Source organism: Xiphophorus couchianus, chromosome 23, assembly GCF_001444195.1.
Source record: "Xiphophorus couchianus chromosome 23, X_couchianus-1.0, whole genome shotgun sequence".
NCBI lineage: Eukaryota > Metazoa > Chordata > Actinopteri > Cyprinodontiformes > Poeciliidae > Xiphophorus > Xiphophorus couchianus.
The window spans coordinates 6,374,427-6,387,859 of NC_040250.1; the positions used below are offsets into that span (position 1 = coordinate 6,374,427).

The following is a 13,433-nucleotide window of genomic DNA, read 5'->3' on the forward strand; positions in this document are numbered from 1 at the left end:
ACAAATGTTTGTAAAAACAGTCTGCATGCCATGGAAGTGATTGGAACACCTGATTCCGATAATTTGGATGGGTAAACAAATACTTTTGGCAATATAATATACATAAATATAGCCACTGAACCCACCCTGTGTAAGTTTTATAGTATGTATGTTCACTTGTACATACTATGGAATCTGGAATCCATAGTATCTGGAATCCAGCTACCCGTATGAGGAAAGTCAAACACTTCCAGTTTCCATAATTTGTTTTCCTCCATTCCTCCTTCATAAACCACTGACAGACTAATTAGACAGCTCTCTGAGAAGTGGTCAGATGTTAATGAACATGGCAGCTGTTTCTTCAGAGGGCTTTATTAAAGGGATAATCTTGGAAAATGAAAGAATATGGGCCAGTGAAAGTGGTGACATTGAGGATGGTTGGGTTGGAGCAGGAGGAACCTTCAGGGCTTTAAACGTGCAGAAGATGTGGTACAATGTAGCTATCATTGAATCACTATTCTCTGCTGTGGTTGGCTGTTCACCACAAGCTTAATTTGGTATTTTGTCATCTGCTTTTGGTGGAAAGCCGCTGTGTCTCATTTAAAAGGAATGTCATCCACAAACTGGCACCACAAAATCATTTATGATCAGTGAGATAGCTGCAAACAGAAGACATTATTAAAGTGTCTCTCAGGAAAGAAAAATGCCAGTCTGCTAACCTTTTGGCTTCCAATTGTTAAAACAAAGTGTGGTCTAGTCCTGGAGGATAAAACAGGGCAAAGCCGTCTGCATTTTCTGCCTCAAATTAAGATTTATAGCCAAAAACTCAACCAGGCTCAAATAGGCAAACTGTACCCAGAGGCAGCTTGGTTGGGTTTTAAGCTATAAATTTTGATAGGAGAAGAAAAATGCTTCACCATTTAGTACTCTTGTTAAAAGACTAAATGAATTTTGATGATGATTTGTCTCAAAGTGTAGCCCATCGTCTCCCCTGGGCCACTTCTCCACAAACAAGATGGAATTAGCTTGAAGGAAACAAAATAGATGCATTTTAGATCTGTGTTTGAAATTGGTTTCTTCTGGGTTGAAACACCAAGATCATATCCAGAGTATGATCTCAAACGCAACATATTGATCACCAGATCTGCCATTGACTGAAGACCAGACTCACCGCAAAGTGATGGCAGCCATTTGGGAAATCCTTTGTCTTTGATGATGCACAGTAAACAGCAAAACTCAGAGCAAACACGTGAATGATGCAAACTCGAAAACATACAAGTACAAAAAAACCCACAAAAATTCTGCACTTCCATTTTGTGGAGCAAGTTTGCATCTTTTCATATTTGCAACTAATTTTCCCGTTTTGCTTCTCTTTTCTATGGTTGCAGCATTTTTTGTTTGCATTTGTCTTGTTAATTGTAGGCATTTGCTCCCATGTTCTGTGATTGCAACATTTTTTTTGTTTGTAGCGTTTTTGTGTTGTATTAGTGTTCTGGAGTTTGCGTCACTCCAAATGAGTGTTTGCAGACTCCAAATGCCTACGTTAGGTAATAAATCTGGATCTGGTCTGCACCCCCACAACCAGAACCAAACGTGGAGAAACAAGATTCAGTTTTCATGCTCTTCTCATCTGGAAAAAACTTCCAAAACACTGCAAAGCTGCTGAAACACTGGATTCCTTTAAATTAAGGCTGAAAGCCCACCTCTTTAGAGTAAATTAAACATTGATCAAGATATTTGATGTTTGCATTTGTGATTTTTATTATGGTATTTGATAAAATGTTATGTTTAATGCTTGTTTCACAATTGGTGAGTCATGTTTTTATGTTGTAAAGCATTTTTCAGCAACAATTGCCTTGTTGCTGAAACGTGTCATACAAATAAACTTAACTTGAAAGTGACTTGTTTTTGCAGTGTTTCTGTGTTTGGAGGCATTTTCCTCATAGTAGCTTTTTAATTATGCTTTTCATATTTTATTTAATTAGAGAATTCAAGCGAATTCTCTTTTTTCTAACATCTAAAAATAGAAATCAAATTGTTGTGTCTTGGTTTAATCATAGAACCAGAATTTTTTATATTTAACTTCTGGAAAAAGGCATAAACAGCTCAGGGTTTATGGTGAGCCGTTGAGTAAAAGGATCAAGTGTAAATCTTTCAAATAGTGTGGTTGTTAGTAGTAAGTAGTGTTACGTTTATTACCACTGTCTTTCAACATTATTATTATTGTCGGTTTTTAAAGTAAATGGTTTGTCTCCATTCCATGAAAGCCTTTGAATTCATAACTCTTGTATTCTGCGCTCCAAGTGTCATATGGATGCCGGCCCTGAATTATCATATTATTGTTTCTTTTTAGTTTCTTAGTATTAATAAATTTTTGTGCTATTACTAATGTTAATATAAGTAAAAATACAGAATATAGACAGTGTAGAGAACCACAAACACTTTTATTTTATCCATCAATATGTCAAATTATGAGCCTCTTTTGAAAACCAACTGCAGGTTAAAATATGGCTGATCTTTCAGCCATTTTGTAACATAAGGCTCCATTATGGTGGAAAATAAGCGATTGTGACCAAACTGTGACTGAATTGCTGGATCAATCTCCTCCTGAATGGCGTTTTTGATCCCTCTCTTTATTAATGGCAGTGCTCTCACTCCCCTGGATGAGCAGCAAACCCGACACTTGGATTGCATCAGGATGCATTGCTGTGGGAAAGACACAGGAGTCATGGTAGCGCTAACATTTTCCTCTCCTGGCAAATTATTTTCCACGTCTCAAGCAATCAGACGGAGAATTCATCAAGTAAAACACCTTTGCGGTAGCGTTTACTCGCATTCCTGGGGAAGTTCAGTCTGTCCTCGGTTATTTTTGAATGTGTTTTGGTTCTCCGACGTTTGGTCCTGTCATAAACTTTCTAACAGTGTGTCAACCTGATGAAGTGAAAGATGGCGAACAGAACCCCGGTTCTACCTGGAGTCACATCAAACACAGTTTATAACGTGGCCTTTTTGATCTGCAGAGCACAAGGGGGAAACTTTGCCATCAAATCGGAGCAGAAGTGTATCTGTGTCATAAGATCATCTCTTGGTCCAGGAATTTCCTTTCATCTGGAGCCAACATGTTCTCAGTTGGGTTGATTTTCTATCATTTTTGGTACCAGAGGCACGACAGCGAGGCAGATTTACAGCCTCAGATGTGCAAAATAAGTGCAGTTTGGTATCAAGTGAGAATCTACTCTGACATAAGAGCCCAAATGACTCTGTAATCCTTCATTGTTTATCTATAAGGTCCAGAGAAGTAAAAAAAAATCAAGTTGGTAGCTAACATCAGTCATAACATAAAATGAAACACAATAAATAACCCTAAACAGACTACAGAGCAATGGCTCCCAATGAAAAGTTGACACAATTGACAGTTGTAAAATTAAACACGGCTAAAACGCACAGCAATCATTGTCATAACAGTAAAAACATATATACAAAACACGGCAAACTTAAACTTGAAACCCATATAATAAAATCTGTCAAAAAATATATGTTAAAATAAGTATATTCGTAAAGAAAACACGGACGGCAACAGAATACAGGGAAAGAACTGACCGTTACCTGTTGCCATGGCAACCACCAACCGTCAAGCGCAACGAAGCAAAACATGGGAAACAATAAAAGTCAGGAGGAAGTAACTTTCTGACTAAAGAACATGAATTTGAAGAATAAATAAAACACTTTTTGACAGACTTCACAATTACATTGTTAAAACAAAGCCTGTTTTATGTAAATGGGTTTTATTTCAACAATATCATAGTTGTGACGTTTTTCAAAAAATCTAGACTCTTACGTGTGAATCAAGATAATTTCTACTTAAAATAATCTCCTTCATCACAAAATAAGTCGTCTAAATAAAGGATACAGCAGGTGTTTTCTTTATTTATTTTTAACACCTCATTATTTTTTGCTTCACAGTCAATTAGTAATTTGTTTATTTCACAAAATGCTGAATGGCTTTGGTGAGTTTTCTGTGACTCACAGTTAAAAGCAAAATAAATCTGCAATTGTGAAGAAAAGAAAATGCAATATAATTTTGTCTAAGTGACTTGAAAGCATGGACATTAAAACCTGGTATGCTGAGCCAAGGCAAGTGCAAGTTAAACGGCTCTGCTTAGGCTCTCCACACCACCAGGGGGCCCCCAAGAGCACCAGGCCAGCATGAGAAAAATAATTGTTGGAGAAGTAGAAGATCTCAAACTTGTGAACTTGTTTACTGTAAATGTAATATCTAACTGTAAATTTAGTATTGGCTACAAATTCAATCTAAATGTTGAACTCATAGCAAGATGTAAGCTAACAGTTAACATAATGGACACTGGTTAGGATGAACAGTTTAAACAAAGCAAAGTGAAGGTGGGTAAATGTTTTATATTTGAACCGTTTTAAATGGTGGAAATTTACTCTTGAATCAACCCTGCTCTGAGAATAATGTAAGCTAACGGTTAAGCTAACAGCTAAACCGTTAGCTTAACCGTTAGCTTTGGATGCATAACATCCTTGCCTTCATCGTGACCATGAACTAAAATTATATCTTACTCCAGAGATTTCAATATTGTTATTTTGAGAATTATTAAAGTACCATACTCCTTCAAACTGATCTTGAACTTTAAACTGATCAGACTTTCAGCTGAGCTGGTAAGACAAGCTTGTTTTCTTCTCTATTCATTGCCTTAAAGGTGTTATAATTACACCGTATCACATTCCACCACCATGTGATTTGAGATCAGCTTCCTCTCAAACCTTTTGTTTACACTTTCACACCACCAAAGCATACTGGGAGCTCGCTTCTGCTCTCTAGCCAGTGACCCCTGACAAGACTGAGCAGGTAAAGCCTGAACATTTGAATTAAGACTGACAAGCAGAACAAATCGCTTCGGAAATGAAAAAAAATATTACCAACAGATGTTTATTTAACAGGTTTAAGACCCTTTTTTTTACGGTCCACAGGTGGCTCTTATGAAAAGTGAACCAAGAATGAACCTTGAAACATGAGTTTGACAAGGAACTGCTAATCGACCTACAGACAGGAGACAGATGGGATGTATGCGCTTTCTACAGGATGATGAACTGAGGGAGATGGACTGCAAAGGTTCTGTCATGTGTCATAGATATACAGTGTATATATATATATATATATATATATATATATATATATATATATATATGTACATTTTTTTTTCCATTATCCATCCATCCATCCATCTTTCTTCTTGAAGTACGTTTACTCTAACATATGTACATTTCTTTGTGTAATTTCTTGTAGCTTTGTGTTGTGAAAAAAAATAATTTGGAAAATAAGTTCAACTTTTTAACTTTTTTTATAATTAAAAAAAAATTTGGATTTTTTTTTTGTTGCTTCCTCTGCCTTAATTAGGTTTTTTGTAAAGATGTTTCTTTTATTTGGAAAAATACCTGAATGGGCATATATTCATATTTCTATCAGTCTGATTACACCATTTTCACAAATTAAATCAAATATTATAATTATACATTTACTCTGTACTTAAGTAGAAATACTTTTTTCTTTTAGATCTCCTACTTTAGAGATGTTCAATATTTTACATTGTGCTATTGATGCAATACCAAGTCTAGGGCTAATGTTGCTGCGACTGATTACGTTTCATCAAACTGCTGATCTTTACATGTTTCTGTTGTTTTTCCTTTGAATTAGGACAGAATTTATATGTTTACAAAACACTTTAATAACCCATAAGACAATAAAACAATAGAAAACCAAATCAAAGCTGAATCTTTTTTGAGATAGAGATGAGAATCTACAGTAAAATTTAAAAAAAGCAAGATGGAATCTGTAAAGTATTAATTCAATACTGATATTGACATTGTCAATGTTTTAATTGGATCCTCCTACTTTTTTAATTTCTTGAAGGACTATTGTTCACTCCTATTTGAGTAAAAATACATTAAAGTAATTCTTCTCTTACTTGAGCACAGGTTTCGCCCAGAGCCTTTTTACTCTGCAGAGGAATGGACCAATCAGACCTCAGGTGACTAAAGGTCAAAGGACGGGGTGAGTGCTGCAGCAGACGTGCCGCAGCACTCCTCTGCCTGCAGGCTGCGATGATCTCTGAGCTGCTACAGTTGGTCTTTAACGTGAATCTATCAAAGCTCCTGGCGGGAGCCATAATTGAAGCTCAGTCGTGCCAGAAACAAGATTTTTCTTGCTTGGGTGTAGCTGTTGGCTATCAAAGCAAATGCCAAAGGCCTGTTATCACAAATACATATAATCTGTTACTGAGGCATGCGAACGTGAAACTCTCTCTGTTTCAATGCCTCCAGTGTACAAGTAAAGATACATGTCCACAAGTAAAAATGTCAAATCAGCGCTTTGGAGCTTTACAGAGGGAACACAAATGTAATGATTTCAAAAGCTGTGAATAATTCAGTTCTCTATTTAGATTTTAAGGTTTAATTAATGGAAGGAGTCAGAGTCCAGACAATGAATCTGTGGGAGAAGAAAAAGATTAGGGTGAAGACGGGAAGTTAAACCATTAAAACACAAGAAGAAACATACAAAAAGCTGGTTTGTTTGGTGTGATACCAATAAATATTTAGCCAGTGATTATTGACAAAATTAAACTGGTCTTCACATGAAGTTTTTCTCTTGAAAAGTAACAAAACATTTTTTTAAAATCCTTTTTTAGCACTTTTGCTCCTTTTTAAATTGACTTTAAGTTTGTTTTTGGTCTTTGTGAGTTTCTTGGTTGAATAACAATTATGGAAAATCTTAATCTGCCTGGAATATTTTGGGGATTTTTAATAAACATTGAGGTTAAAAGTCTTTGACGTAATGAAACGAATGAGCCTAAAATCTAAAAGGACAAAAAATGTGTTGTGAAGTTCATGATTACAACTATTCACCCATTTAAAAGTAAGTTGATGTCAAAACTTTAATTTGACATAAACATATCAGTTTTCGGATTGAAAAAATATTTGTCCCCTTACAGATAATTAAAAAATTACCTAAATGAGAAAATGTAGTTTTTAAAATATTTATTAAGGAAAATAGATTAAACTGAACTTATGTGAGAATATTTGTAAAAAAAAAAACCAGTGTGACTAATTACTTTTATTTGATTTTACGCCATAAATCCCAATAAAATTCACTTACGTTGGTTGTAACACAACTAAATATTTACTTATGGCAAGACATTTGTGTCAACAATAGAAAAGACAAAAGTCACATTTGGAGTAAATCCTGGGGCCCCTTATTTAATATCAATACTCCCGATATCTCTAGTTATCGCAATAAATATAAGCTTGGATTAAATATTTGAATAAAGTCTTTTCTTTTCCAGGTGGACCCTGACGGGTCAAATGTAAAAGAGGGGCGCTAGGACCATGGGGAGGGTCTGGGTCAGGGTAAACCCGCCTGTGTTCAGAGCGGATCATGCAGACGCGCATCAGTGACTGAACCGCACAGACTGCGGAGGAGCTCCGCACGTTCACTGCGCACCTGGCGCTTCATTTGCGCTCAGAGTGAAAAAGGAAAGAGGAAAAGAGAGAGTAGGAATATAAGAGAGGAAGAGGAGAAACTTTCCTGCGGATATAATGAGGGAACCCTGGAGAAATGATCCTGATGGAGAGGAGAACCTGACCGGGATGTGAACCGATCCACAGTCTCTAATCAGCAGGTAGGCATCGAAATAAAACGATTTACTCTAAAGCAGAATCAGCTTTAAGTTTTATGCTCCGAACCGGTGCTGGTTGCTTCTTTAGAGATTAAAAAAAGATCATACATGAAAAATACAACAAATTGCTGTCTTTTATTTTGCATTCCTAGTCAAACTGAGCTTCATATTGCTCATTTCGTCTTTATGACACACATTTAACCCCAAATCAAATTCATGTTTCTTTTTTTTCGCTGCATGTTTTATCAAAAATATTTTTAATAGAATCAGCATGTGAATGTAAAAATATAAGGAAGACATTTTTTCTGTCAGTTCAAAAGCGAAAGAAATCAGTTTATACCTGGAAAAAAAAGAAAATCTGCATTTTTTTTTTTAAATTTTGCTTGTGTGTGGCAGCTCGTAGGTGTGTGGACGTGCCCCACCCTGTCTTGTTTCGGGAGTAATGATCTGTGTTGCCGCCCTGCCTCGACTTGCTGCTTTTTACTTTTCTGCACACCTGCTATAGTCATGCCATGCGAGCCCAGGGATCCACAGCGGGGATCGAGTGTCTCCTTTCTCTGTTAATCTGCTCTGAAAGCCTCGCTGTTAATGAATGGCCCCCTTTTTACCTGGTCGGCTCTTTCTCTGGAATTTGTTCATTGCTTGTTGAGCCAAACAGACATTAAAACGCTTGTTTGCTTCCATCGGGTGAAATCCTATTATCCTGGTAATCTATATTGCGGGGAACAAAAGGGTCATTGTTGTCTCGCCGCTCCAACTTCAGGCCGGGTTTGCAACACTGAAACGTGTGAGCTGCACCTACTTGCAGAAGTTTATCAATTAGGGCTGGACAATATGGCTGAGTCAAAACCAATAATTATTGATTCGTTTTTTTGTTTCAAATATCTGAAATGTTAAAAAATATGATGTTGTTTTTTAAATTATTTTTAAGCAGTTATGAGGCACAGTGGTGAAATCTGAAACTGCTGCTACTCAGCTGGTTGTTGCTAGGTAACCAAAGAATGAGTGAGTTGCTAGGTAACCAAAAATAAGTGAGTGAGTTGATGCCACCAACTTTGCTTGGCTGCCTGTGAGAGGTTGGCTAAGGTATTTTCTCTGCCTACATCTCCCAGAATGCTGTGCAGTTCTGGGTTGAAGTACAGTGAATACATATCTGAACCGCCATCTTGGTAGGCAAATGCAGCACAAAGCATAGATGAACCATGGCTTCGAGATCAACAAAAAGAAAGTATATTGACACTCTTGACCAATGTGTGACAGAAATATTTTTTGCTGCTGTTGGGACCGACCTGTATGATGCAGAGAATGTGGCTTGCTTACTGTTGTCATAGCTACTTCATAGCAACTGTGATGACAGGTAGTTATGAATATCTACCAAGATGGCAGCTTGTCAGCTACAAAGTTCCTGGTTCCTCACATGAGAACTATGTTCATTATGAATATACACAGTTCTCATATGACGTCACACTTCCAGTAACATTGTAGCTGACAGCCATCTTGATAGGTATCTGTAAAAGCTATGACAACAACAAGCCACAAACTCAGAACTAGCTCTTGCCTCATTCGTATCTAAATTCGAAACAATAAAAGATATTACAACTATTAAGTCTTAAACTTACTTTTAAATGCTCTTTTTTTTTTTGCTGGTCTTGAGGCGGCACTTGGCTACCAAGATGGCGGTTCAGTGCTGCAGATAACTTCTGGTTCAGACTTGTGGAAACTATGTTGTGAATATTAACTAAACTATTAGATGTATTATCTATGGATATTGATCATCTATCACAATATGTATTGTTATTGATTTATTACCCAGCCCTAAATTGAACATACAGAAAAAAAAGGGTTTAAATTATTCAGATTTTGTCGTTACAATAAAAAACATCAATTTCTAACATTCCAATGCATCAGAGCCTGATTGTGCAATTCTTTGCATAAGTACAGTAATATTTTAATTAATTAATTTAATTTAATTAATTATAACCAAAGTAAAGTGGTCAGAAAACAAAAGCATCACAATCACATTAGACTATTTACAAATTTGTGGTTTTAACTCATAAAACATGTAAAAGGTCAAGGCTTGCAATCACTTTTGCAAGGCCAGATGCACCTTGTAAATGTGTTTTGTTTTCATATTTTTTCCTTCCATTCAACTTTCTGTTAATATGGCTAAAAGGAGCAGTCAAATAAACTCGGTTGAGGTTTATATCACGTTACAATGTTATTCCCTCATCAAAAACATACCTGGATTGTTGCCTTGATTATTTTGTACATGTTTGAGAAATCTTTTAATCTCCCATGGCAACCATTCGGGAGTGCCTAAACGCTTGCTTTTACCAAGTATGGCTCTCAAAGAGCTCCCTCCCCCAAGTTGCCCCACTCAGCTCCTTCAGACTAGCAGCAGCAGCAATTAGCAAACACCTGGTGGAGCTGTGCATCTTCTGAGCTTATCATATAAGTTACTTGCAAGGTTTCCCCCAGTGTATTATAAGTCTGGCGGGCCACCAGGCTTTACTTGGGCCCCCACCAGGCTTAGCATTGCATATTTATTTAACTTATCTTTTTTAATGTTTGCATTTTTAAGACTTTATAGTCAGTATTCGAGTATTAATCTTCCAATGACACATAATTATCAAGTGATATTTTCAAATTTCCTATCAAATTAAAAAAAATTTAACTCAAAAACACAGCAGGCCATAAATAAGTGACTGCCCTAACGCCCCAACCTCCGCGCTTAGCACGTTTGCTGGAGGAAACCCTGACTTGTTCTTAAAGGGTTAATGGAGAAACGTTGTGATGACATGTACTAAAGGTGGAGTGTTGGAAAGAGAAGAAGTTTCTTAAAGAGTCAGCTGTCCAATTTGAAGGTGTTAAATTATGAAGTCAAATTTCTTTCAAGTCATGTTTGATATATATATATATAATATACACACACACAACTGAAGTCAACAGTTGATTATGCTATAAATGCCATTGTGTTCGGAAAATACAACACTGCCCCTTTAAATGATCATTTTGTGAATCTTTTCAGTGTTTTCCACTATGACGCCACGTGAGATCACCATCTCAACTCACCTGCTCCTCCATCACCTCCTCCCCTTCACCCTCTCTCTCCTCCAGCCTCCCCACCACCAACCCGTGCACGTGCCCACCCTGGTCCCGCACGCACCGACACCTCTGACCCGCTCGCGCTTCGGCGCCGAGGCCCAGCTGGACTTCACCACCCGCTGCAACGCCAGCTGCTTCCACCGAGCCGAGCAGGAGGAGCAAATGACGGACAAACTGGCCTTCGAGACGCTGTACGCGGACGGCTTCCGCACCCTCACCACGGTGGAGGTGGAGGAGGATGATGATGATGCTCTTCACCCGACTCACGCGCCCGAGTGGAGATGGAGGAGACGATTGAAGCGCAGGATGAAGCGGCAGATCTACGGAGCGGACGGGCGTTTTAACATCCAGGGTGACGACTTCCTGATGGATTATCCCTTCTCCACGGCGGTGCGCATCTCCACCGGATGCACGGGCGTCCTGGTGTCCCAGCAGCACGTCCTCACCGCGGCCCACTGCGTGCACGACGGGAAGGATTACGTTCATGGAGCCCAGAAGTTGAGGGTGGGCTTCCTGAGTCCTCCGTCCGTAAATGGCACCAAAGCCGGGTTGATTCCCAACAAGAAGCCGCTGGTCCGCTGGGTTCGGGTGAAGCGCACTCGGGTGCCGAGGGGCTGGATCCAGGGCCCGCAGGAGGTCAGCATGGACTTTGACTACGCCCTTTTGGAGCTGCGGTGGCCTCACCGGCGCCCCTTCATGCGGCTCTCTGTAGCGCCCTCTTCGGACGACCTGGCAGGGAACCGCATTCACTTCTCTGGGTTCGACAGCGACCGCCCGGGGGAGCTGGTGTACCGGTTCTGTCCGGTGGAGGAGGAGTCGAGCGAACTAATCTACCAGCACTGCGACGCGCGGCCCGGGGCCAGCGGCTCCGGGGTGTACGGCCGGGTGTGGGACGACGCGTTGGAGCGCTGGGAGAGGAAGGTGATCGGGATTTTCTCTGGACACCAGTGGCTGGAGATCGACGGAGAGAACCGGGATTACAACGTGGCTGTCCGCATCACGCCGCTGAAGTTCGCCCAGATCTGTTACTGGGTTCACGGGAACCGGCTGGACTGCAGGCAGGACTGAAGCAACCGAGGCCGAAGTGAATTAAAAATAATACAGGGTGACCTTTACTGTTAGCTACTGCAGAAGACATCCATAGGGTGATGTTAACAAAGTTACAGTAAAAACTTAACAGCAATAAATTTGTTTTATTTAGCCTGTTATAAAACAAAGAAATTATCTGATATTCGAAGTTATATACTTTCATCATGTCATTAAATCATTTATAATTAAATCATTGAAGCTAAATATTTAGCTACAAACTAAATATTTAGGTAGCATGCTACCTAAATGCTTGCATGCTAAATATGTAGCTAGCAAGCTACACATTTAGCTTCAAACTAAATATTTAACTTGTGAGCTTTCTCATATAAGACTTAAAATTAAATATTTGTCTTGCTAACTAAATATTTTGAAGCTAAACATTTAGCCTTCTAACTAAATATTTAGCTTGCTAGCTAAACATATTTAGATTGCCAACTCAATAATTGATTTAAAACTAAATATTTGGCTTGCTAACTAAACATGTAGTTATGCCAAACACTCAGCTTCAAGCTATGCACATAGTTTGGAGCTAAATATTTAGTTAAATAACTAAATATATAGCTTACCAACTAAAGATTTGACTTCAAACTAAATAGCTTGCTAACTAAATGCTTAATTTGATGCAAACTATTTTGTGTGCTAACTAAATATTTAGTTTCAAACCAAGTATTTGAATGAAGATACTTTACTAATCTCAGAGGGAAATTGGCAATTTAGTTTGTAAGTTTGAAGCTAAATACTTAGTCCTGAACTAAGTCTTTAGCTTCAAGCTAAGTATTTAGCTAGTAAGCTAAATATTCAGTGAGCTAATATTTAGTTTGAAACTGACATTTATAAATGAATGATTATCATAGTGAAAACGTGAACCCTCATTTTCTTTCTCTTAGATTAAATAACCCAGATTATTGCTGTTAATTTTTGACAGTGTAACTTTACAAACGCACCTTATAAACATCTGAGTGCAGCAGAAATATTTCCATAGAGGTCTGTGTTTACATCAGGGAAAAATCTACATTTGGCTCCATGTTCCCTCTCCTGTGTTTAATTGGTCACCTCTGCGCCCGTTAAATAAATCTGCCAGTGAGATCACAGCTCTGATTTTTGCCTGCGGTCAGATTCATGTCAATGTTTCCACAATAATAGCTGAACCTCCTCAATAAGGAAAAAACACTTTCCCCTGGTGCAGCAGCACCGCGTGTCGATTACTGTAATCTACCGAGGATAAATTATAATCCCCCTTCCTCTTTCATCTGCATCCCGCTTTGGTGATTTTGGCAATTTTCCATTTATAACACAGCTCCTTCTCCGCCCTCCTGCACGCATCTGAAAAGTAAATAAACAATGAAACTGCTTCCTATCATTTCGGCGCACACTTTAGACTTCTCATAGTTGACTGAGGACAGAATGTTAATTTTATTTTTTCACGAATGCTTGAGATATTTTAATAAACAGAGTTTTAATTGATTGTGTGAAGTCCTTTTGGTGTAAAGTGGAGTTCGACTGCCCCCATGTGGCCATGATAAATACTGCAGCTCTCAAGTGTGAACGAACATCGTTGATGTT

The 13,433-nt window shown here is 38.4% G+C and overlaps 1 protein-coding gene across 1 annotated transcript; it reads left to right on the forward strand.

Moving 5' to 3' along the window:
• The first annotated feature begins 7,430 nt into the window (after nucleotides 1-7,430).
• Nucleotides 7,431-13,335, forward strand: prss23 (serine protease 23). Its single transcript, XM_028009476.1, has 2 exons — nucleotides 7,431-7,679; nucleotides 10,705-13,335. The coding sequence occupies exon 2, from the start codon at nucleotides 10,716-10,718 to the stop codon at nucleotides 11,847-11,849; it is 1,134 nt and encodes a 377-aa protein (XP_027865277.1). The 5' UTR covers nucleotides 7,431-7,679; nucleotides 10,705-10,715; the 3' UTR covers nucleotides 11,850-13,335.
• Nucleotides 13,336-13,433: the final 98 nt, after the last annotated feature.